Below are 23,906 nucleotides of genomic sequence, written 5' to 3' on the forward strand. Positions count from 1 at the left end.
TTCTGGTTATTTACATATTCCGAGCATCAAAATTCCAGTTGCATTCTGAAGAGAGTATGACATTCATATCAATTTCTATGTTGTGATACAGTTATTCACTATGTTTTGTCTCGCCTCTGGGGAGGCTTGAAGAGGCATATAGCTGTTAAAAAAAGGATATATTATGGAAAAGAAAAAAGGACTAGGTTGGACGGGAAGAAAAAAGATTTTTGTATTTCAGGATGGAAGAAATATACATGAGGGATACGGGGGAAGGGAGAAAAATAGGAGCCTAGATCCACCATCCATCTTGAGAGTCTCACCACGGGGTAACGAATAAGGTAACAATCCCTTTTAAGCAGTTTCCATCAATATATGTAATTTTATTATATACTCTATTGATCAGCATGACAATTCGAGCAAGAGCGGAATCAAGTACAACTATCTAAAACAATGTGTACCTACTGCTAAAGAGAAACTTGAAAGTACCCCCAAGGATAAACAGTGGTATGAGAATATTACTGCGCAGAGGGGAGACAAAACATAGTGAATATCTGTATCACAACATAGAAATCGATATGAGTGTCATACTCTCTTCAGAATGCAACTGCAATTTTGATGCTCGGAATATGTAAATAACCGAAATATGGTTCTGAAAATTAAAAAAACAAATGGTAGACGGAAACAGGACAGAGTTGAACTGTCTACCAACCAAGCTGTCTGTCTATGTATGTTAGTGTATCAACAGACTTGACTAATATGAGGTAAAATTGAATCAAATGTCATGCCATCAATTGTGGTTTTAAAATATGGTGTTTTTTCTTGTATGTTTTTATATAATGTCTTTTTTATATGTATTTTACATATGTGTCTAATACATGTTTGCTTATATGTAGGTATTTAACAGCCCCGAAGAAGTCCCATACTGGGACGAAACGCAGCGGCTGTACTGTGCTTTGTTTATCTGATGAAATAAAGAGATCTAACTGAGGAACCTCTACTCTTGTGACTTATTGGAATTTGGACTTAATACTTGTCTTTATTGAACCATATGCTATGGTGCACCTGTTCTTTCATGTTATAACCATTATATGTGTTTCATTATTTACTGCCCTCTGACACTGCCTTTGTCTTTATGTGACTTTGCTGGAATAAATTAAATCCTAGATGATTGTAGATCAGGATAATGTTCAGTGTATCAAATATTAGCAGAACATTTGTCCATTCTAAAATTCATCAGTCCTGTACACACATCAAAGACATGCGGGGCTCATACATTTTATGGTACTTAGGCTTTTATTTATGTCTTGTGTGGAGGGGCAAACAGTGGGTTTACAGAAGACTATTACTGCAACAGGGGTGGTATAACATTTAAGGTTTCACCTATAGACAGCTGTAGGTATCTGTCGGACAACTCATGTTGATAAGACACTACTAGATAGAACAAAGACATACAGCTCAAAGGATGTGGGCATCCAGTGAACCTCCATCAACCAATGGCTGTTTTCATTATTTTAAAAGCTACTATCAGTTGGGTGGGCTTTACTTATTACCATCTCTTTTAATGAAAGGTTGCATTGCTTTGCCCAGGACTTTAAGTAGTCCTTCATGGTAATATCTCCAGTGTTCCCCTTGATTCGCCCGCTGCCTCTGTCTTCCACCTATTACAAATGTGGTAAACGTCGTCTGCTGCCACCAGCTGCCATCCACCCCTGCTTCTGGATTTGGCTTTGCCAATACTTGGTGAATTAGGCGACAAACACTAGAAAAGTGTTGTCCGGCCATCTAAATATGAAAATAAGTATTCCAAGATGGCTGCCAATTGTTAGTATGCGTGCATCACAGGCATTTTGTAATAGATTTTCTTATGTTTTATGAAAAACCTTCACGGTATGGCCACAGTACACACCCACACAGAAAACAGCCATTTCTACGTGGTTTTTACCATGCAATGCTATTACATCGCATGTGTTACAACACATGCGATGTAATAATGCATAGCCATTACTACGCATACCATTACATCGCAAGCGCTAATGGTTATCCCCATCGTTGTGAGGAAACTGAGGCTGTTTCCTCACCACAGCGTGCACTGCCCCATAGACGACGCTGGAAGCAGGAGAGAGAAACCACGAGGACAGGGAGGTAAGTGGGATTGCGCTTGGGGTGGGGTTACTTTTGTTGTGATTAGGGTAGTGTCAAAATAGTGTTGTAATGTTTGTGTAGTGTAGTACAGTGTTTTAGTGTTTAGGGTAGTGTTGGGGGGGTCGTGCAGGGTAGTGTTTCAGTGTAGGGACTGGACTAAGGTTAGGGGCAGTGTCGTGCTGGGGGTAGTGTTTTAGGGTTTAGGGTAGTGTTGTAGTGTTTGTGTAGAGTAGTGTTTTAGGGTTTAGGGTAGTGTCGGAGGGTCGTGCATGGTAGTGTTTGAGTGTAGGGACTGGATTGGAGTAGGGGCAGAGTTGTGCACGGGTTAGTGTTTTAGGGATTAGGGTAGTTTGTAGTGTTTGTGTAGTGTAGTGTTTTAGGGTTTAGGGCAGTGTCGGGGGGTCGTGCAGGGTAGCGTTTCGTGTAGGGACTGAAAAGGGGGTAGGAGGAGGGTCATGCATGGTGTAGTGTTTAAGGGTTTAGGGTAGTGTCGGGGGTCGTGCAAGGTAGTATAGTGTTATTGTAGGGAGAGGACTGGGGGAGGGTTGTGCAGGGGTACTATCTTAGTGTTTAGGGTAGGCTAGGGTAGAGTCACTTACCTTTCAAACTTTTACCATGAGTATAGCTTTAAAATGCATGCCTTTGCGTTGTAATGGCATGCGTGATAAAGGCATAGTCGTGGTAAAATTTTGCAATGTAATTGCATGTTGTTGTCATTGACATCGCGTAGTAATACCTGCGTTGTAATGGCACTCGTGGTATTGGTATGCGATGTAAAGTCACACACTCCACACACACACATGCTTGGTGGCCACCTGGTAAAAAATGTTCATAAAGCATAAGAAAGACCATTACAAGAGGGCTGCTGTGTGTGTTCATGCACATGTCTGGCAGGCATTTGGGGACACAACAATATTTGCTTTGCAACTTTCTGCATGACATGCTTGAAGCATAATTGATTGTTTGAACAACAGTATTAGATTTAATCATAGAAGTTGAAGGATACTCGTTTTATTCACTTCAGGAGGAGGAACAACCAAGTTACCCTGCAATGATTCATACCGGAGACCTTCAAGTTTCACACTGCAATCAGCACTCAACCTGATGAGTTGTATTGCCTTTTATCTCTGCTCAGGATGTCCACCTTTGTGTGTGCAGATTCCAGAGTTTTGTTTCTGTAAGAAGAGTCATTGATGCCAGAGAGATGGGTAGGAGTCACCAATATGCCAAGGAATACTAGTACCAGCTGAAATCCAAATCTCTGCAGATCACATGCGTTACAAAAAATGGTACTTCAAGGATCAACTACACATTCCTACAAAACAAACAGTAAGCACAATTGGGCTGATGACCATTTAACATTTAATGGTCCTTGCTAGGATGAAGACAAGCCAAGATTAGCAACAAGACTTGGGCCTCTGTTGCCCTATTTTCAGGAGGCATTGAAAAGTAATAATATCAGGATTGTGATGATATGCAACTGGCCACTGCACAAGGCCAACCCTATTTATGCCTGGGGATCTTATTATTTATTTAATTTATTTAAAACATTTGTAGAGCGCGACTGTCACCTGGCAGGTATCCTGGCGCTGGTAGCTACTCCTGGGTTATTGGGCGGGGGAGGAGAATTATGGGCGAGCGGGCATAGAGGAGGGGTGGGGGAAGAGCCATGTTTTGATTCGCTTCCTGAAGGGTAGGAGGTGTGGGATTTGGCGAATATCGGCAGGCAGACTGTTCCAGAGCTTGGCCGCAGCCACTCTGAAGGATCTTCCCCCAATCCTGGCTTTCTTGCATCTAGGTACTTTCACAAGGCAGGCGGTTGCGGACCTAAGTGTTCTGGTGGGAGTGTACCACGAGAACAGACGTTGAAGAGGTCTAGGTCCTGCACCGTGTAGTGCCTTGAAGACCAAGCAAAGGGCTTTGAAGGCGATGCGTTGCTTCAAAGAAAGCCAGTGCAGTTCGGCCAAGGCAGCGGTGGCCGAGGATCTCCTGGTCCAACCAAGAGCCAGTTTGGCTGCTGCCGACTGAACTCGTTGGAGTCTGTCTAGCAGTGTCGCAGGGGATTCAAACAGGAGAGCATTACAATAGTCAAGGCGACTAAGGATAGTGCACCTGACTATCAAAGCTCGAGCTGAAGATGGTAATAGAGGCAGAATTTTGCGCAGTGAGCGCATAAGGGCTGAGCAGGTGGCGACTGTTCTTGAAACCTGCGTTTCCATGCTCAGTTGGTGATTTAGCATGACGCCCAGATTGCGAACACTGGTAACAGGTAGCGGGTTGTTGGAATTTTCCGGGGGCCAGAGCTCAGCAGGCAGAGGGCGGGAAATGCGGCTCGCGGGACAGAACAGAACCTCGGTTTTCGAGGAGTTAAACTGGAGGGAGTTCCGGTGCAACCAGCCTGCGGTGTCTCTTAGGCAGTTATGGAAGGCTTCGAAAGAGATGGAATCTTCACCATCCCAAGAGAAAAGGAGCTGGGTATCGTCCGCATAGTTTACTGTGGTCATATTGTGCGATTTAATTAAAACGACCAGTGGTTTCAAGTAAACATTAAAAAGAATCGGACTGATGGAGGAGCCCTGGGGAACACCGTGAGGAACAGGGGAGAAGACCGATTGGAAAGGGGGAAGGGATACAGCCTGTTTTCTGTTACTGAGATAGGAGTGAAACCAGAGCAGGGCCGTACCATCGACCCCTGCCTCTCTCAGCCTCTCAAGCAGGATCCCATGATTGACAGTATCGAATGCGGCAGACAGGTCTAATAAAATCAGGGCCACAGCTTGGCCCCTGTCTGCACGCATTCGAAGCTCTTCCATGGCAGTGAGCACTGCAGTTTCAGTGCCATGGGCTGGGCGAAAACCAAATTAGAATTCGTCCAGAACGTGGTTCTGCTCGAGGTGGGTTGAGAGGCAGTTGCTGACCCAACGTTCAAGCACCTTCGCCGGAAATGGCAGAAGTGATCTAAAAATCCTTTGCTCCTTTCCGGGAACACCATCAGAGAGGGCAGAGCTGGAGTTAGGATGTTACACAAACTATGTGCTAAAGTCAAGAATACCTACCTTTCTAGATATTGCAGTGATATCTAGATAAGCTTGATAGCTAGACTCCGGATATCAAATGTGACATCTATGCCCGGGACCAGGGTTCAATTCCCGTCGTGGCAGGCTCTTGGGCTCTATGTCCGCGGACCTGATAAATCTCGCCACGGTGCCTACTCAATCATGGGTCCCACTCTGCAACTCTGGGCAATAGCTTGCTTAATCTCCACACTGGCCCTAATCGCTAAGGATGCCTGGCTTTACCTTGGGGTGCCCAGGAGTGGGGTGCCTCACAGAAACAGGCCAGGATGGGTTCCTCAGCGGTACAGCGCGGGGACACACTGGCTAGAGTAACCAGGCGCTTTATAAGCTCAGTTACTTACTTATGCTGAGTACTCAGCGATTAAAAATAATTGTGGAGTGTAGCTGTTGTGCCCAGCCCAACTCAATGGGGCAGATTTCATGTAGAATGTTCCCTCCCTTCAAGTAATGCTCCTCACTGACTCCACCATAATGAAAATACACACCTAATCCTCATGATCAGCATATACACATACTCACAGAATCTCCTCTGAATTGCTGCATGCATGTAAAACCAGCTGTAACTAGCCAGCACTGCATTTAGCTATTGTATGTTGCTTCCTACGTCACAATTCGAGCACGTCTCTAGCCTTCACATAAATCACCTACTCATACACTTAGTCCAACTGCAAATTCCTGCATTGTCACGGCAATGGCCTCCACACCACTATGCTAAGCTATCTTTCTAGTGCTATCTCTACAATATTTCATTCACTAGCATCTTCCAAGCTATGCTGTTAGATACTCTGATAAAGGTCTGGAGCCCCCTCTAGTTATCACCTACCTAACACCCTTCACTCTACACATATGCTTCAGTAACCAACGCCCTGCTGATCTATAGATGTATGCACAAGCATGGCCACCGTAGCAGTAGTATTGTACTATATAAATGACAATGACAATATGGCATTCAGATGTAACATGCAGCCTGGTTTAAATGTGTTCCCATTTTTGAAAGATTAGAGGCCTAAAGATCAGAGGTTGTGCGGATCCATCTCTGATCCCAGCCTTTTCCAGTTCTTTAATTTTATTGTTGGCTGAAAAAGTCTCTGACCCCTCTAGATCTTGCTAGATTAATGTATCCCTGTCGGATCTGCCTGCGTTTAAACTGGTTTGATTTAAGACCAAAATGCCCTAGAAAGTGTTGGTGGTTCCATAAAAATATAACATTCCAAAATGCTAGCCAGGAAACCAAGAATGTTTTTCTGGCATATGTGCGTAGTCTTTGAATGTTCCTCTTAAAGCCTACATCGCTGCTGTGTTTGCTTCATTACATCTACAGAGCAGAGAAACATCTGCATTCCATTGTTCTCTGGCCAGGTGGCATGTCTGTGAACAATGGTGGGCTGCAAGGGAACACAAAGGCAGACTTGGCATCCTGGTGCTAATGGAATTGGCAGGTGCTTGTGTCTCAAGGAAGTCCTTTTTATAGACTGCCCGAAACATGTGGCAGGGAAGGGAAATTGAGTTTCCTTTGTTGAGGAGCCCCACATGATCTACAGATGTATTTTGTCTCACAAGTAACAGGTGGTAGATTTAGTGGGGATGGAGTAGAAAGTTTACACCTTCAAGATGAGGAGGCGAGTCACCAGGTGGATCAAAAAATGACAACTGGGCCGCACTCTATATACCATTCAATGTCTGATTGTCCATGAGAGGACAATTCAGACACTTATAGAATGCACCTTCTACAGTTACCTCCTTGCCTCGTATAAGTCTAAATATTGCTTGCAGATCTCTCCCTGCTCTGGAGATATTTCTCAACTTATCGAGGTTGAGAGGCTGCTGAAGCTCTTGCATGGTCTTCCATATAAACCCCACACAACGGTATAGATCACCTCTACTGACTATATGTCTTTACCCAATAGTCTGCCATTCAGTGATCCCTTCTCCCTGAAGGCGAGTCAGTAACTGGGTACCTGTGAGTAAGAATGTTAGAATACCCCTTAATTTGACCTGGAGTATAGGCCAGTGCACTGCAACCTAAGACACCTTTGGACCGACACCACATATGAGGTCCCCTCCAATGCTCCCTGCTATCTCTAAGAATTATGGGCCAGATGTAAAAAGAAATCGGAGTTTGTGACTGCAAAAAAGCGTTTTTGAATGTACAAATCCCATTTTAGGAATTCTGAATATCTTCTATATAATTGTTGTAGTAATAAGTCTCTTTATTTCATTTATAGGAACTATTTTCATCACTGATTTCTGTTTTACTTTACTCCATTTGAATTTTTACTCTTTGGTATTGTTAAGCGGTTTGGTAACATTTTCTGGATAACAAAGTATTCATTGTCATTAAAAAATATTGATTTTGGCACCTGCAGGCCGAGTGCGACATTGTTAGAAAAATGACTAGAATAAGGCTGCCCATCAGACAGACGTCCAGAACCCAATATCTAGGAAGAGGAACTGGTATTGCTATGCTAAATACGGTAGCTCATCTACCACTGGAAACACCTTTTGCTTATTTTCACTAAACCGTGATTGGCAAAGTACCAATTATAGCTTTTGTTATGGCTATTTAAATGAACACATAGCTCAAGAATTTGGCATGTTGTGTCAAGTGCAACTTTTCCAACTGGGTCCCTGCCACCACTGCGCTCTGACTTAGCCGAAATTGGGGGCGGTGGCTAGACATGGAGGGGTGTAAATAAAATTCAGAGATGCATTCTGACCTAATTTGGAGCATGTTGCAAGAAGGGACATTCTTACTGAAGCACACATGCATAATACATGTATTTGTGGCCACAGTGTTGCAACTTACATTGGTCGATCACAACTAACAAGGACAAACCAGACTTTCTAGTCTTGATACCTGTGAGAGGCACCTTACTACAAGATTTGTCCTTAGACTTCTTGTAAACTGACAGCTAGTCAGTGTGAGACAGACTATTGTGCTTTCGCCAACTGCCAAAGCTGGGATTATGAGCTGCACTGCACAGACTCCTGACAGAGCCCTCAGAAACTGCATGTACTCACAGCTTCTTCTTTTCAGCTTTTCTCACAATTGTTCCTGTCAGCCACTTACCTTCAACTGTTCTTTCATACAGCTGCTTCTGATAGCAATCTACCTTCAACCGTTATCTTGTAAACCTGTGCTTGTCAGTAGCTACCTCGACTAGCTGTCTCACACATCCCTTTCTGTCAACAGTCCACCTTTCAGGGTTCTCTCATGCCGGGTCTGGTGGCGTAGTGGACTAATGTGCCCACTGTAGGGGCTTGTGTTTGACCTCATCTTCACAGGTTCAAATCCTGGCGAGTACACTCAGCCTTTCATCCTTCTGAGGTTGATGAATTGATTACCATTGAGTTCAGTAACAATAAACATCTGCCATTCAACACCAAGATGCCCATGGGTGAAAGTGCGCTTTACAAATACATATATTATGTTATACAGTTGTTACTGTCATCAGCTTGCTGCTGTCAGTTTCAGTCTAGTTCGAGCTGCATTCATCACAGTCTAACTGAAACATGAAATGAGTGCCAGTTGCACAAAAGTTTGCTGCTATCCTAATTTAAATTGCAAATCATACTGTGCCACTCATGTTTATTGACTTAATTGCTGAGTAAATTTTAATTAGCTGAATATAAATAATCATTATCATAATTTACCCCAAAATGTCCAATAACCAATTTCATTCTCATAGAAATACTGACAAAATTAATAAGGCACCCCCCAAAAAACATATCAGCACATTTCTATAATTGCAATTTCCATTCGCAGAATAGCTTGGAATAATTATATTTAACATACATAAATAATAATGATGAGCATCTGTAATCTTTCATGGCGGAACAGCTCAGGGAATAACAACGTTTTTTCAGTGGTATAGAACAGTGGCTCTTAACCTTTTGACTTCTCCGGACCCCCACTTAATCATTACTGATATCCAGGAACCCCCACTGAATCATTATTGGAATCTGGGGATCACACTGAGCCATTACTGGAAGACGGGGGACCCCTGTCCCAAGCATTGTCAATGATTTCATCCTCAAAACAATACATAAAAAATGCAGAAACAAGAATTTTTCAGACAAATGCACAGGTGAAAAAATATTGTATTTAATTCACAAACAAATATAGAAAAAAATAAACATTGTAATAGGAAGTGTGAACTTTTCTATATTCAATCATCAATATTATGTTCTGTTTGATGCACTTGCTCTGCTCCCACAAATCAATCTGAGGATAATAACTTAATTTTTAGTACATTTTTAATTCCTTCACATTTACAGGACATTTTACAATTTTCAGTTTTACATTTTGTTCTTTAGCTATATACATTTTATTAATCGGTTAATATTATTTCATTTTCTAAACAGTTGCAGACCTGCTGAGTAAGATTCGCAAGCCCCCAGGTGTCCCCGGCCCACAGGTTAAGAACCACTGATCTAGGACACAAGTGTATCTTGGCTTTGTTATGCAAAACAGTGCTTGCCTGGCAGAAGGGAGATGCTAGAATAAACCCTTTTTAACAGTCAATTTGAATTTCATAAAGTTAGATGTATTTCAGAGATTGACTGGCAATCTGTTCAAAGACTTCACCCCTATAATACAAGGGGGCTGCTGCCTGTTGAGGATAATTTAAGCTTGTCTTGTTGGACGAAATCAAGATTGAAAGAGCAAAGTCTTCTAGGTGTTAAGTAACAGGAGATCTTTTCACAAAGCTGCATGCAAAAATCATATTTACTTTAATGAAGGATGCTCAAACATTTAAACAGGATCTCATCATTAACTGGCAGACAGTATAGTACCTTTCTCATAGCTGTGACTTGATAATGCTTTCGTAAGCCAAAGACCCAGTCAAACGAAGCCTTTGGAACCTTCTGTAATGGGCTACGTTTGCTGGCCATGCCTAAGTACAAGGCATTGCAATTGCTTAGCCTGGAGTTAACTATGGCACCAACAGGAATAGCTTCCTGATTGCTTAGAATAAACCCAATAATTCAATTGGGGCTAGAAAGAGAGAACACAATACTTTGGGTCACAGTAAGACTTGATGGACCATAGATATGTTGTTGTCCGGCATAGTTACCAAATGTTTACCCTGGACCATAATAATGGTACCTGGATGAAACATGTCCCCTTGATTATTGATTTATTTTATTTTGCTTTGTGCTGCTCATTTGTAAACCAGTCCTCAAGTTTGCTTGTTTTTCTCCACTCTTAGGTGGTGTTGAAAGGCGATCCCAGGAAGTTGAATTTACATGGAGTAAGTAAGCCCTAAACATTCTTTTTCTTAATGCCTCTACTTCTAGGTCATATGCTATATTTAATGGGGTAGCAATGAAAATGGTAACCAGATCAGAAGGCATGGATTTTTGCAAGTTAATTCCTCCAATTTTTTGTGAGGACCTTTACGCCAGAATCAAGGATGAAGCTATATGGATGCACAATCATGACTAGTTAAACACCCTTTTTCGTTTTAGTGTTTTCAAGCAAAACTGCAGAATGATATCTTAAACATTAGGGAAGCGTTACTTTGAGTATGATTTTGTCACTGTCTGACAGACGCTTTCTGCGACCCGCAGTAAATTTCACACTCAGCTTCTAGTTTGGCTTCATAAGACACCATCATCATGGCCACTGTGTGAATTCACAGCTAGATCTTCTCTTTGATTGAACACAATCTTTATACCTCCCTCAATTGATCATTGATTTCTTTTAATTTCAAAGTATTTTTATTAATTTTTATAAACAAGTGCATTAGCATTTCTGTTATGAGGTTAGCCAAAAGTAGTTTGTATTGCAGTGATTACAGGAACTTTGAGATATATGTTTAGCTAATCCCCTCTACATTGACTTGCTGGGAAATTAGGCAAAGAATAAAAGAAACAGGAAAGTGTTAAGATATAGCACTCGGGAACACGTAGAAGCTTTAGAAGTATATTTATTGTTATAGACAACACACAGAAGCAAGCGCACGTTGCGCAGCCAAATCTCAACTCCTAACCTGTCAACTGTCAACTGTCAACCCTCGGAACGCTCAGCTGTCAACATTCCAGCTGGCTTAACCAATTACGCGCTGGGGACAAGCTCGCGCGGAAAAAGGTAAAGGAAAGAGAAAAAGGGTTAAGATGCAACACATCTCCATCCCTAAAGAGGATGGAATTTAGAAGCGTGCTGGAAGCCCCAGTAATTCACAGCGCGGTGCTACACGCTAACATAGTCACCCAATTTACAGGGTTTACTCGGAACTCTGCCAAAACTGCTAGTGCTGGCTTTATCATCTTCTGGATCATTCACAATTTCACCAGCCGGTGCGATGAAAGTTCCATCTTTGGTTTGTAAAGATTCTCCAGTATCTTCATGCATGCAGTCGCTTTCCGCACCTTCCAACTCATTTCCCTCTTGTTCATTTCCAGAGGCAGAGCACTCACTCGGGTCCTGGAATCCTACTGAGGCATCCATGCTGAAGTCCTCACATTTACCTATTGATTCGATGTTCCCTAGGTCTTGCCCACACAGGTTGTCCTGAGCTGTGGTTGCTGTTACATTGCAATCCTCCTCAAGTTCTGACTCCTCTTCCATCCCTAGTGACTCACTGCAGTAGCTTTCTTCTTGCAAGGGGCAAAGTTCACTGCCATTACTTTTCTTGATATTGTCACCTTGACAAATGGACATAGCAAAGGCGTACTATTTTCTTTCATCACCTTGCACAACAGAATTGCAGGAAACCTCCATGACTTCCAATGGTGCAATAAACTTGGTTTCACTATGTGTGTTGGTTCCCTCACCCTCATTCTCTGACTCCTCACCATACAACCAGTCAAAGTAATCCATTTTGTTGTTGTACCCTAGTTCATCTTGACGCGTACATTCTTTCCCATTCTGTACAGTGTCACCAGTATAATTTCCCCTTGCCTTGGGGTTGCACACAGATAGTGCAGACGCATGCCACACTTCCCCAGCACTGATGCAGGCAGAATTATAAAAGTCTTCTTCTTCCACCATAGTTTGTGTAGACCTACTATGTTCCTTTTGGCAAATCCAATCCTTTCCGCTCTTCCACTTTCTCCTTTTTTTATCTCGATTTCTCTGTTTTGTATTACCTTTTTCCTTGTAAGTACTGTTTTTGTTTAAAGTTTTCTATTGCTGCTTCGTTAGTCCCTTCCATTCTCTCTGCAGCCCCTTGCCATCTAATATTGTCCAGTTTTCCCCTTCCTTCCTTTGAGGACTTCTGTTTGCTGGCCAACAGTGTATCTTCAGGCTCTCCCCTGGATCCGCTACCACATAAATTTTGGAAAGTGTTCCAAGAGGAGCTTTTTCCCCCCCTCCATGCCATCTGCTGCCAGTCCCTCAGTACCGCCCGAGTTCCGGATTGTTGGAAACTGGCTGTGTTCTCTCCGCTGTTGAAGAAGGAAACGCTGGATCCCACCCGTTCAGCGAACTACAGGCCCATCTCGTTGCTTTCTTTTCCCATTAGGATCCTGGAGAAGCTGGCCACCAAACATCTGTCCAGTTTCATGGAGACCAACACCTGTCTGGAAGTGGCCCAGTTTGGTTTCAGGCCAGCTCCCGGTACTGAGTCCGCATTGGTGACCGCTTTGAACGATCTTCGTTCGCGAGTTGACCTCGGTCGGGCAGCCTTTTTAGTGCTGCTCGATATGTCGGCCGCGTTCAACACGGTCACCCATGCCATTCTGGTCAGGAGACTGGAGGAAATTGGGGTGTCTGGCCTGGCTCTAGACTGGCTGGTCTCCTATCTTGGTAAAAGACACCAGGTGGTAGCCTTGCCGCCCTACAGATCTGACATCAAAAAAGTGGGGCAGGGCGTACCCCAAGGGTCGGCCATTAGCCCTATCTTATTGAATCTTTACCTCCGTCCCCTGGTCAGACTGTTTAAGTCCTTTGGTATTGCGGTCATCAACTACGCCGATGACACGCAACTTATCTTCTCTTTTGAAGGTAGGGATGCGGTGTCTCAGGAGACTTTCCATCGCTGTATGACAGCCACCGCGGATTGGTTGAGTCAAAACTCCCTGCAATTTAACAGCTCTAAAACGGAGGTACTGCACTGTTCTCTGGATCGTACCCCTCGGCCGTTGCCTTTGGACTTTTGGCCTACTTCTTCCCAGGGCACTGTTTTGGCGGCAGACTCTGTTCGGAACCTGGGTGTGATGTTTGAATCTAACTTACAGCTAGACACGTTTGTGAATAAAACAGTGGCTACCTGCATGATGTTGCTCCGCACACTACGGATGATCCTTCCCCTGCTCCCAGTCCATGCCCGACCAGAGGTAGTGCGTGGCATCATCTTAAGCAGACTTGACTACTGCAACGCACTACTTCTGGGTACGCCAGCTACCCTGGGGGGTAAACTGCATCGAGTAGAGAACATGGCTGCCAAGCTGGCTCTTTCTCGTCGGATCTCTGATTCATCTTCCTTGGCGCTTATGGACCTTCATTGGTTGCCAATCTCCCAATGCATTGATTTCAAAGCACTATGTTTAGTGTTTAGGGCCCTTCACAGGCAGGGTCCGTCTGCTCTGCAGGAGCTGTTTTCTTGGTATACGCCTGCCAGATCTCTTCGCTCCTCGTCAGCCTGCCTGGTGGTAGTCCCTAAGATCTTGAGGACCCGGATGGGCGGACGCTCTTTTAGATTTACCGCAGCTAAATTGTGGAACTCCCTACCTCTGTCTTTGAGAAGCCTGGGAGTCCTTCCTTCCTTTAAAAAAGGATTAAAAACGTTTCTCTTTCCTAGGATAGTGTAAGTATTGCAGCAGTGTAACATCGCGTATGGTCCTCTAAGAGTCAAAGCGCCAGGATACCCTTTGGGTGATAGTTTGCGCTAAACAAATATGCGATACATACATATATAGATAGTATAGTTCTTCCTCTCCTCGTCTCAAAATGGCTATATTGTGTACCATCGTTTGGTGCAGTCCAACTCCCAGGTTCTGAACTGTTGAGATTCAGAGTTATCCCTTATTTCCTCTGATCTTTCCATCCCAGTGCAGATGGGCCTTTATCTGAAACGTATAACTTACTCCTGGTACTCCTGTCTCTGAATTTAAAATCCAGCTCTCTGCATCCAACCAAATCAACAATTTCACCTGTGTATGTTTTCAGTGTTATGTCAGCTTCCTTTAACTCATTTCCTAGTTTTTCTGCAAGTTTATTTTTCCACACAGTCTTGTTAACAATTGTACAAAATGCTCCCGAATCAACAACTATATCAATCTCGACTCCTCCAATGGTGATGACACATTCAGGTTTTTCTTTACCATTCTCTTCTTCCTTCTCATTTGTTTCACCATCTGTTACAATGAGCACGCATAGGTTGTATTCAGACTAATCCGATGATTCTGATTCTTCTTCCTCATCCTCCTCTACATATCTCACTTTTCTCTCCTGTAGCACACTTTTTGAAAGTGACCAATCATTCCACATTGGGTACATTTACTGTTCCTTGCGGGACATTCCCAACTATCTGCCAAGTGTTTGTTGCTTCCACAACGGAAACATTTTAGATCCTTGTAATTTCTAGTTTCACTTTTTGTTTCCTTTTCGTCCTCATTTCTATTTTCCTTATTATGTGCTTCTTTTTTCCGCAGCTTATTTTAGCCACCGTTCCAGTTTCCTCTATTTTGTTTTCATCCTCTTTTAACACTGCTTTTGCACAACGCTCAGTCAGTTCTTATTTTTAGCTATTTCGATTAATTCTTGGAGAGGTTTCTCTCCCTTGGCCCATAATGCGTCCTGTATGTTGGGATTAGCCGCACACATTACTATTTGGTCTCTTATTAAGTCATCATGTATGTTTCCAAAAGTGCTAAATTTTTTAAAGCAGAAACATAGTCCTCTATACTTTCTTCCTTTCCTTGTTTCCTCCTATAAAATTTATACCTGTTAATTGCTACACATACAGTTGGCTTATAATAATTGTCTAAGTCCTCCGTAGCGTTTTTAAATACATCTCCTTCATCTACTCCTCGTGCTTTCTTAGTAATTCTGTTGTACATTTTCAGTCCACCAGCCCCTAAACAGTGCAGCAGAATTTTTTTCTTTTCCTCCGCTGGTAAAAGTTCTTCTGGCTTATCAAATGTCGTTATATAGTTATTAAAGAATTCCCTCCATACCTCCCACTTTATTTCTGGTTCCCCTTTCCTGTTAGAAATTATTTTGCGGTGGTAAATTGTAAATGTTGCCTGTAGCCAAGTTGAATAAATATAAGAATTTTCCCTTTACAATAACTTCGCAATATTTTCTTTGTAACTTATATTCTTGGTTTTTTTTTCCGTGTTGCTTCCTGTTCAATATTGTTTAAACATGCGATTCTTTTATTCCAATGTAACTCATTACTTTTATTCTCCTTTAAATATAGCTCGCCGGTGCTCTATTTATTTATCTTCTTCACTCTTAAATAATCGCTACCAGTGCTTCAATAGTTAATCCTTTTCACTCAAATCATCCGCACGTTTCTTGGCTGACAGAAACGTCTACCACGTGATTTCCTCATTAAATATGTGCTGCCTCACATGCTTTCCCGCGTAGATGCGATCAATGCGTCTTATTTCCAAAAGGCGCTATATTTTAAATCACAGGTTCCCCTCACTGGTCACTCATCCTCCTCTCAGCATACGAGGCTCACCTTAAAATCTGCGCTGATTCCACTGACAGTCAAACTCAAGGAACTTACTCTTTTATTTTAATTCCTCAAAATCACCAACAGTTCTGTTCGTGGCCGCCAACACATGCGGTGACTGCGCAGTTTTCTCACTTCTTAAATTCTTCGTGTATTCTCATACACTTCCAGCCAAAACTTCTACTCCTCACCAGTATTTTCTGTATACTTTCATATGTTCATTTCCTCAATTCTTCTCATTATCTTGCTGCAATTTATTTTTCTATTACACACGCTGCTTTTATATTTTGCTTATTTTCTCCGTTCCTTTTTCTTTTATATTTCATCCGGAGTTTCTTCTTGTGGGTTCGCTGTGTGTTGCCTTCGTCCTCGTCGCCAAATTGTTAAGATATAGCACTTTAGAAGTATATTTATTGTTATAGACAACACACAGAAGCAAGCGTAAATCTTGCAGCCAAATCTCAACTCCTAACCTGTCAACTGCCAACTGTCAACCCTCGGAACCCTCAGCTGTCAACATTCCAGCTGGCTTAACCAATTACGCGCTGGGGACAAGCTTGCGCAGAAAAAGGTAAAGGAAAGAGAACAAGCATTTACAATGCAACGGTCTCGGCATTATTAAAGGTAGAGCTATTGGCATTGCTCATGACATTTTTTTTCCATTTAAAAAAATATATATAAATAAATGGTATTGTCATTTACAATGGCAATAGGTGAACATTAGAGAGTAGTAGAGAGTGTTATGACAGAAGCTGCAGGTTTGCCACCAGCCATGATCACTATGCTCCATGTGCCTAAGAACATGCACCTGGCTCATGTATTCAAGAGTATCATACTTGTGCAGGGGATAAAATATCATAGCATAATATAGACCCCACCCAATACTATCATCCCCACTGGAAAAGGGACGTGGAGCTCTGAATTAAGCCTGACAGCAGTCAAAACAATATTTCACATGATCTGTGCTTGGGGAAGAGGCAGGAAGCAATTCACAGCCACTCAGCTGTTTTTAACTGCCACATAACACATTACATAAGCTGCCACAACATGACATAAGCTGCCACAACGTTACATAAGCTGCCTGAATACTGTGGCTGTCTTTGCAGTAGGGTTTCCAAAACCTATTGTAATTTATTGTACCAGATCTGGTAGCACATATAGCAGTACAAACTATTGCTGTTTCTTTTCAGAAGCAACTGGCACTATAGTTAGAGCTTGTGCAACAACAAGGAGTTTGGGGGGGGGAATCAACAGAAATAAGGCTGGTTTCTTCTGGGGCAATGGGAATCACAATGCACCTCCACTGCAGTTCATATGGGAATGTGAGAGCTGGCTTGCTAAACCCCTGAAAGTTGGGGGTTTCTGGGCTCCAGTTGTTACAGTTGGAGTCTTTTAGTTATGGTGTCCTGGGGTGCTGGGCCGGACTGGGAATCCAAAGCAGCCCTGGCAATTTTGTCGTCCCAGCACCTGGATGGGGGCAAGTGTGAAGCACTGCTGCTTTTGTTACTTGGGGCTGATATTGCAGCACCCCTGTAGAACCAGTCAGAGTAACAAAACCGGCCCCCACCGTTGCAAAAACTAGCCCCACCCCTCCAGCCTCCTGGGGAAAACGCCCGATGACCCCTATGGCCAGTCTGCCCCTGTTGGCACCACCTTACTGTTGAATCCAAATGGGTAGTGAGCCAGATCACGCCAAAGGTTAATCAGCTAGATGGTGTGAGTTAGAAACACAGTAGTTCTCAAAATACACAATAACAAGTAAAGAAATCAAAGCCCAGCCAATATTACTAATTTCAATATAAAAAAAGTAATTAAATTCATGCCCCATTAAAAATGAAACATAGAAATATACATCTATGCAATGAAAAACAGACATGTTTAGAAAGTCCTGAACAAAAGTTTTGTATAAGATGGTCTCTCGGTTTTAAACAATGAAACACCCTGCCCTGTGGTGTTTGTTTCAGAGAGTTCCCACTGTAACACCCTTCCGATTGCAGTTGCCAAAGAGTACACAGTGTAAAACCCCTTTGTGTTGTATTTGCCACAGGATTACACCTACGAGCGCTTCTTGTTACTGTATTTGAATGGTTTTCATTAACAATATCTCTATAAATTACGTACCTGGAATGGCACCAAAAGCACTGGGGGAGGGCAGTTGAGCGCCGTGAACGAGCGGCACATCGTCACCCAACGACCCCTCTCTGGAGCGCGACAGAGGAGAGCTGCGGGCGGAGGGAGGGGGAAGGGGGGGAGCCCGGACAGAGGAGAGCTGCGGGCGGAGGGGGAGCCGAACAGAGCTCACAGCATTTACATCCTCGTAATCCCAGTCTTTTCACTCCTTTCCCTTCCGCATGTACGTACTTGACCTATCCTTCACCATGCCATCCCTCCTCACCTATAAACACATGTGTGTCCTTTCAGGCTGTCAATATTTCAACAGCTGTGTACAGTTACTCCATACACATTCACACCAAATGGTAATAATAAATGTAACAAGTGTGACTATTGCTGTACGGTCTGCAGAGACCGAGGATTGACTAGCATTTCATCTGAACACCTTGTGTCCCGCTGATAACGCAACCGAGAGCCTGAACTCACCCAGATAATTCGAGTCGACCTACATACCAATATGCACTATGCGAGAGTCATACGTTGCATGGAGAAAAAAAACTACATAAAAACATCTGAAAAAGCAAACACCCTGGTGATTGCAAGAAGTAAACATCTGAAGTTTAACAAAGGACTGCATCACTGACAATCATTACCTTATGGGTTGTCACAGTTGTTGTTAAGAAATTGCCTATGGCTTTGACTGTACTGAGCCTAATAGGGGCCCGTTTCAAAGGCTGTAGGTCCTGTGCCAAGCTCTTGGGGGGGGGGGGCGGGGGGGGGGGGGGGGGGGACACGAGCTGGGGTGGGGGGGGGAGTGGACTCTGGAAGGTGGGCACGGAAGATGCAAGACAGGAAAAGCACAGACGACAGTTGAATGACAAGTAATTGGGGAAGGCATAACAGAGGGTAGAAGGGGCACTGACAGGCCAGAGAGTGCGGGCTCCGAAAAGTAAGAGGCTGAATAATGAAGAAGAGTGCTGGGGGACTCCTCAAAACACTAACGTGCAACTTGGTACAAAACAGCAGCTAACCCAAGACCTGTCACGCATCGTTCGTATTCCTCTAAAGTTAACACTTGGTTCTCGGAGCACCACAAGCCCTGTAATGCTGTACCCTGTCCCCCCACGGAGGGGACCCTCACTCTCGGACAGCTGCCCGTGGCCCTCGCCCTTCCCCAGGCCCCTCCTTGCTCACCTGCTCTCCTGGGAGATACAGCCCCCAAACCCAGCTTCTCTCCGACTGCGACAGACTGTGGGGCAAGAGCCAAGCCAACCAGAGGGCGGGGCACGGGTGGACACGCCCACTTCCTCTACTAGCTTCCACTTAAGCCTCGTTAAGAAATAGAAGAGAGACTGCTGTCATAGAACGCTTCTCCGATGAGAGACACTCTTGGGGTTTCATTAGTGTGTCTCACCCCCTAGGAAGGGCCAAATAATATACAATGTAACACTTTGAATTCAATACAAATACTGACACATTCTTGTAAGTGACAACATGGTATTACGGAAAGACTTACAACAACTCAGAATAATGATGGGCTATATTTTAATTCTACGTGACAACGAAAGTTACTATAAATGTGCAACAAATTGATAGTTGGCCCCGGTTTTTGCATGTAAAATGAACAATCAAATGAGTTTAGTATCTTGGCCAGCTTCTACACCATCGAAACAATCTACATTTCCGTGCTCTTCGTTTCTACAGACTGTACTCCTAATTTCCGAGTCAATGTGAGCTGCGTGCGGAGGGACAGGGGGGAACCCGGACAGAGGAGAGCTGCGGGCGGGGGGGGAGGGGGGACCCGGACAGAGGAGAGCTGCGGGCGGAGGGAGGGGGGGACGGACTGGGAGGACGGGTGGGAGCAAAACGGAGTAGGGAAGTGGGAGTCTGCAGGGGCTGAGAGGGAGGCTGGAGGCGGCCTCACAGGGGACGGGTTGGTGCAGGATAGACGGCGAGAAAATGGCGGACTCGAGCTTCCGCTATTTTTCGGATTTGGGGGCGTGGTTTTGCTGTCCTGAGTGACGGACTACGTCACGAGCTAAAGAACAGCAAAAATGACGCCCCCAAATCCGAAAAAGACGGAGCCTATTCGGAGGGACAGCTCTCTCCTCCAATGGCTGGCCTCCATTTAGGAAGCCAGCCAATGGAGGGAGAGCCAAAAAGAGGGAGGGATAAAGCAGCCCTCTTACTGACATGAATTCTCGGACATCCGGTCTGCCTTCGTCAGACCGGATATTACAGAGACCTAAAAAGGGTTAGGATGCAACAGAAAGAAAGGGGTGAGAGGAGGATACAAGAGAGGTTTTGTAGCAATCAGCCTAATTGGGTTTATAGCCATGTGAAAAAGCCGACACCCCACTAGTTAGCCTGTGGCACAATTGACAGTCCAGTGAGGCCCCCCAATGCCTCTTCGGCCCATGGTGGTAACATTCTAACTCGCTCGCCCCCTGCAATCATTGATTTCTTTACTCTTTTACATCATAAAGATATCCCACAAAAACCCCTGAAAATTCATACCACAGATCTCTTTGGGGGCGTGGAGTCCTGCAATACACATCTACATTTCTTAGTGAGATGATTTAAACATTTCTCACACTCCATCGCTTAATTATAAAGAAGTAAACGATCTGAACCTGGTGAGTTTATTGCCTAAAAGTCACAATTTTGTTAGCTGTTTTTGGACACATTCTTTTATATTTTACAGGGGTGAGAATGATTCAAAGTGCAATCTTTTTTAAGTTAACTAAAGTCAAGAAAGATACGCCATTCCGTCATATTTCATAGCTTTACATCATGGACATAAATTTCCATCTGTGCACGAGAGAAAATAATTTCACCATTTTACGATTTTGGGTTTAACAGTCAACGTTTTCACTTGTAACAGAAATACCAGGCACCAGTCTAGGGCAGCTCATAAAAATCAGAAGTCTACCTAGGGGACAAATGTACAGTTCTGTAATATTAAACATCAAGATCATTCACTAACGCTAGCAGACATAGAGAGGTCAACTCTAACCCGCCAAGCTATTGTATATTTAACAACTTTTATTTGTGGAGGTGCCTGCTCAATTTCACTATACAACCTGCAGTTTTACATAAATCTTTTTTTGTAACTGAAAGGCACTTAAAATAGGTGCAGTCCTGCAGTATCAAAACGGCAGTGAACAGATTTCAATATGTCAACATTACAAGGTAAAAAATGAAATGTGCATAAAGACTCGTAGTTCTAAAAACATAATTCTCACACAATTTTGCACACAACTTTGCAACTCCGCCTTTATTTCTTTTCTAGGTCTGACATAGAGACAGCATTTGTTAGGCTGACCTCACGTAATCAGAAAAACACAAATAAAACATACACATCTAGAGGCTTTTGAGTCCCGGTGACCATAGGATTTATACACAGCATGTGCCAGTGGGTCAGCTCACTCCAGCAATTGTCTCTCTTGCATTCTTAGTAAAGGCATTTTGCCTCGTCACATGTGTAAATCCCAGTGGCGGCTCGGCGAGGGAGTGCTGTGGGGCGGTGGGGGAGAGGCAGGTGGAGGGAGTAGTGGAGTCCAACAGACGACGGGCAGGAGCAGGGTCGGACTGGCCTTAGCGGGCACCGGGCAATCCCCCGGTGCGCAGCACGGGTGGGGGCCGGTTTTCGGGAAAGGGGGGCTGGCCGAGCACTTTGCCAGGGCCCGTTGTGGTTCCCAGTCCGGCCCTGGGCAGGAGTAAGGTAAGTACTTAAATATATAAAACTATTTCTTTTGCACGCACTGCATCGCCGAGTTGGCGATGCAGCGCATGCATGGTAAATAGTTTTATTTATTTAATTGCTTACCTTACTCCTGTCCATCGTATGTCGGACTCCACTACCCCCCAACCTCACCCTTCCCTCCCCCACCCCGCTCCACTGCCCCACAGCACTCCCTCGGCGAATCGCGACTGGCAAATCCACCTGAAATTAACTGCACTTCAGTGGCAGTGGGTCAATACTTTTCTTTTACCATGCGTTGGTCTCTCCAGCCTTTGCCTTTTCTATTTTTGTATTTATCTTTGTGTGGTTAATGTTTCCAAGTTACAATAATTGAAAAACAATGGTGGCTTTTTGTGCCAAGAAATCCTGATTTAAAATTTCTGTGATGTGCGTGAGAGATAAAAAGGGTTTCTATTCCTGTTGGCTGCGTTGAAACTCTTGTACTGCTCTATTAAAATTACGTGTAATTTTAATTTTTTGTACATTTTAATTTTTATTCAAAGCATATAGTGATTATGTTTATGTAGTGGCATGTTTCATTTATTTGCTTTTTATTTTTGTCTTATATGCCCCTCATTAAAAAATAAAATGCATATCCATCATACTCGCCTGCCAAGGCCAGGCCAACTGGCTTTGCCAGTGTGCGTTTAATCAAGTTTACTGATTAATACTTTGGAGTAAGTGGACACCTCAGCAGGCTTTTTAGCACACCATAGAGTATGGTTCACTCGCATCCTCCAACCTCTTTATATGGAAGTATAATGGAATTTTCACAGGACTACATGCTTATTAATATTGGATACCACTTACATTTACATAGACCATCCTACATGCCAATTTCTAGCAACTTTGGTTAACCTACTGGTCAGTTCTGTTGGAGCAAAGAAAACTTTAACCCTTTGAATGCGGGCGGAATTACCTGCGATGCAGCACAATTTTACGCGTCGGACGGCCGGGGGCGTCCGACACATCCAAAGGGTTAAACTTGGTTTTGGCCTCCACTGCTTGCTTATCTTTGACTGAGAACTCCCTTTAATTTTCAATGGCGAGATAAGCCCACTTCAGGATCCAGATAAACTGAAATTCCCAGACCCTAACCACATGTCTTTGCATGACTCATTCAGCTCCACTGATGATGGCTGATTCTCTACTGTAGCATCTTCACCAGCCCTGGAGCATGCAAATAGATTAATGCACATGAGAGCAGCGGTTAAGCATTACTTTATTCTCCAGCATTCGCTTTTACACAGCGCATTACATCATACTTCCCATAGCCACACACTAACACCTCCCCACATATCATGCAGTTCCTGTTCAGGGTCTGCCTCAGAACCACAAGGGTCCTAGTACACATAACATCAATTTGCTAAATCTACACAGTTTAGGATTTAGCTTTAAAGGTACCACCAATTGTTTAGAATTATACGCGTCTTGTTCCTCTGCTATACAAATACTTTCTAGTGTAGAGCCTTGCCAATCCCTGATCCAGCAGTGAGGAAACCTCAAACTCTAGAGAATGCACTGTATGTGAGGTTTTAGTACCCATTCTAGGCTTCTCAGTCTCTCTGCTGGATGAGTCTCTTTCTTTGGTTAGACTATCACCTCATCAGTTAATGGATTGAAATCTTGAGGCTCAGCAGTTTTACTGGCATAACCATTGTGAAGTGTCAGCTCTATTGTCGTCGGTTGACTAGTATTATCATCGTTCCAAATTAGACTTCTCTTCAAGCATACAAAACAGGCCTGTAAACGTGGGTTTTCATTTCAGGCCCCTAATCATTAAACAAAGCCAGGCTTTATCCAGTTCCAGTGAACACCTCAGCTTACTGCTGAGGTTCAGTTGGCCCTTGTGTGGGATTGACGCAGCAGTTCTCGGGGCTAGTATCAGGAAGCCCATTGTCCAAGAACAGTGCTGAAATTAATTTGGAAATAATATAAAGCTGCATCAACAAAGTACTGTCTTATTGGCACCAGTGAAGGTTTGGACACAGGAGGTTCTCTTAGTATCGGACTTGTGAATAATTCTGCAACAGTCCTTGCATTTTTACTTCTAGTTTGCACTTCAGAGGTGGTTTGGTAGCCAGGACAATTTTGAGGTGTTGGTATTTTGGCTGTGGATGCTACCGGTTGTCTTGGGATATTAGGAGTCACTGGTTCTGAGAATTTCGGTCAATTTGATTTTGTCCGTTTCTAACAAATACTGATGACTATATTTCT

At 43.6% G+C, this 23,906-nt stretch overlaps 1 protein-coding gene across 1 annotated transcript in view; it reads left to right on the plus strand.

The window, feature by feature from the left end:
* Positions 1-23,906, plus strand: part of RNF122 (ring finger protein 122) — a 132,138-nt gene that overhangs the window by 97,889 nt on the left and 10,343 nt on the right. The window contains exon 4 of the mRNA XM_086943769.1: positions 10,415-10,456. Within this exon, the coding sequence (XP_086799895.1) occupies positions 10,415-10,456 (42 nt within the window). The remainder of the gene's footprint in view (positions 1-10,414; positions 10,457-23,906) is intronic.

Source organism: Lissotriton vulgaris, chromosome 11 (assembly GCF_964263255.1).
Source record: "Lissotriton vulgaris chromosome 11, aLisVul1.2, whole genome shotgun sequence".
Lineage (NCBI taxonomy): Eukaryota > Metazoa > Chordata > Amphibia > Caudata > Salamandridae > Lissotriton > Lissotriton vulgaris.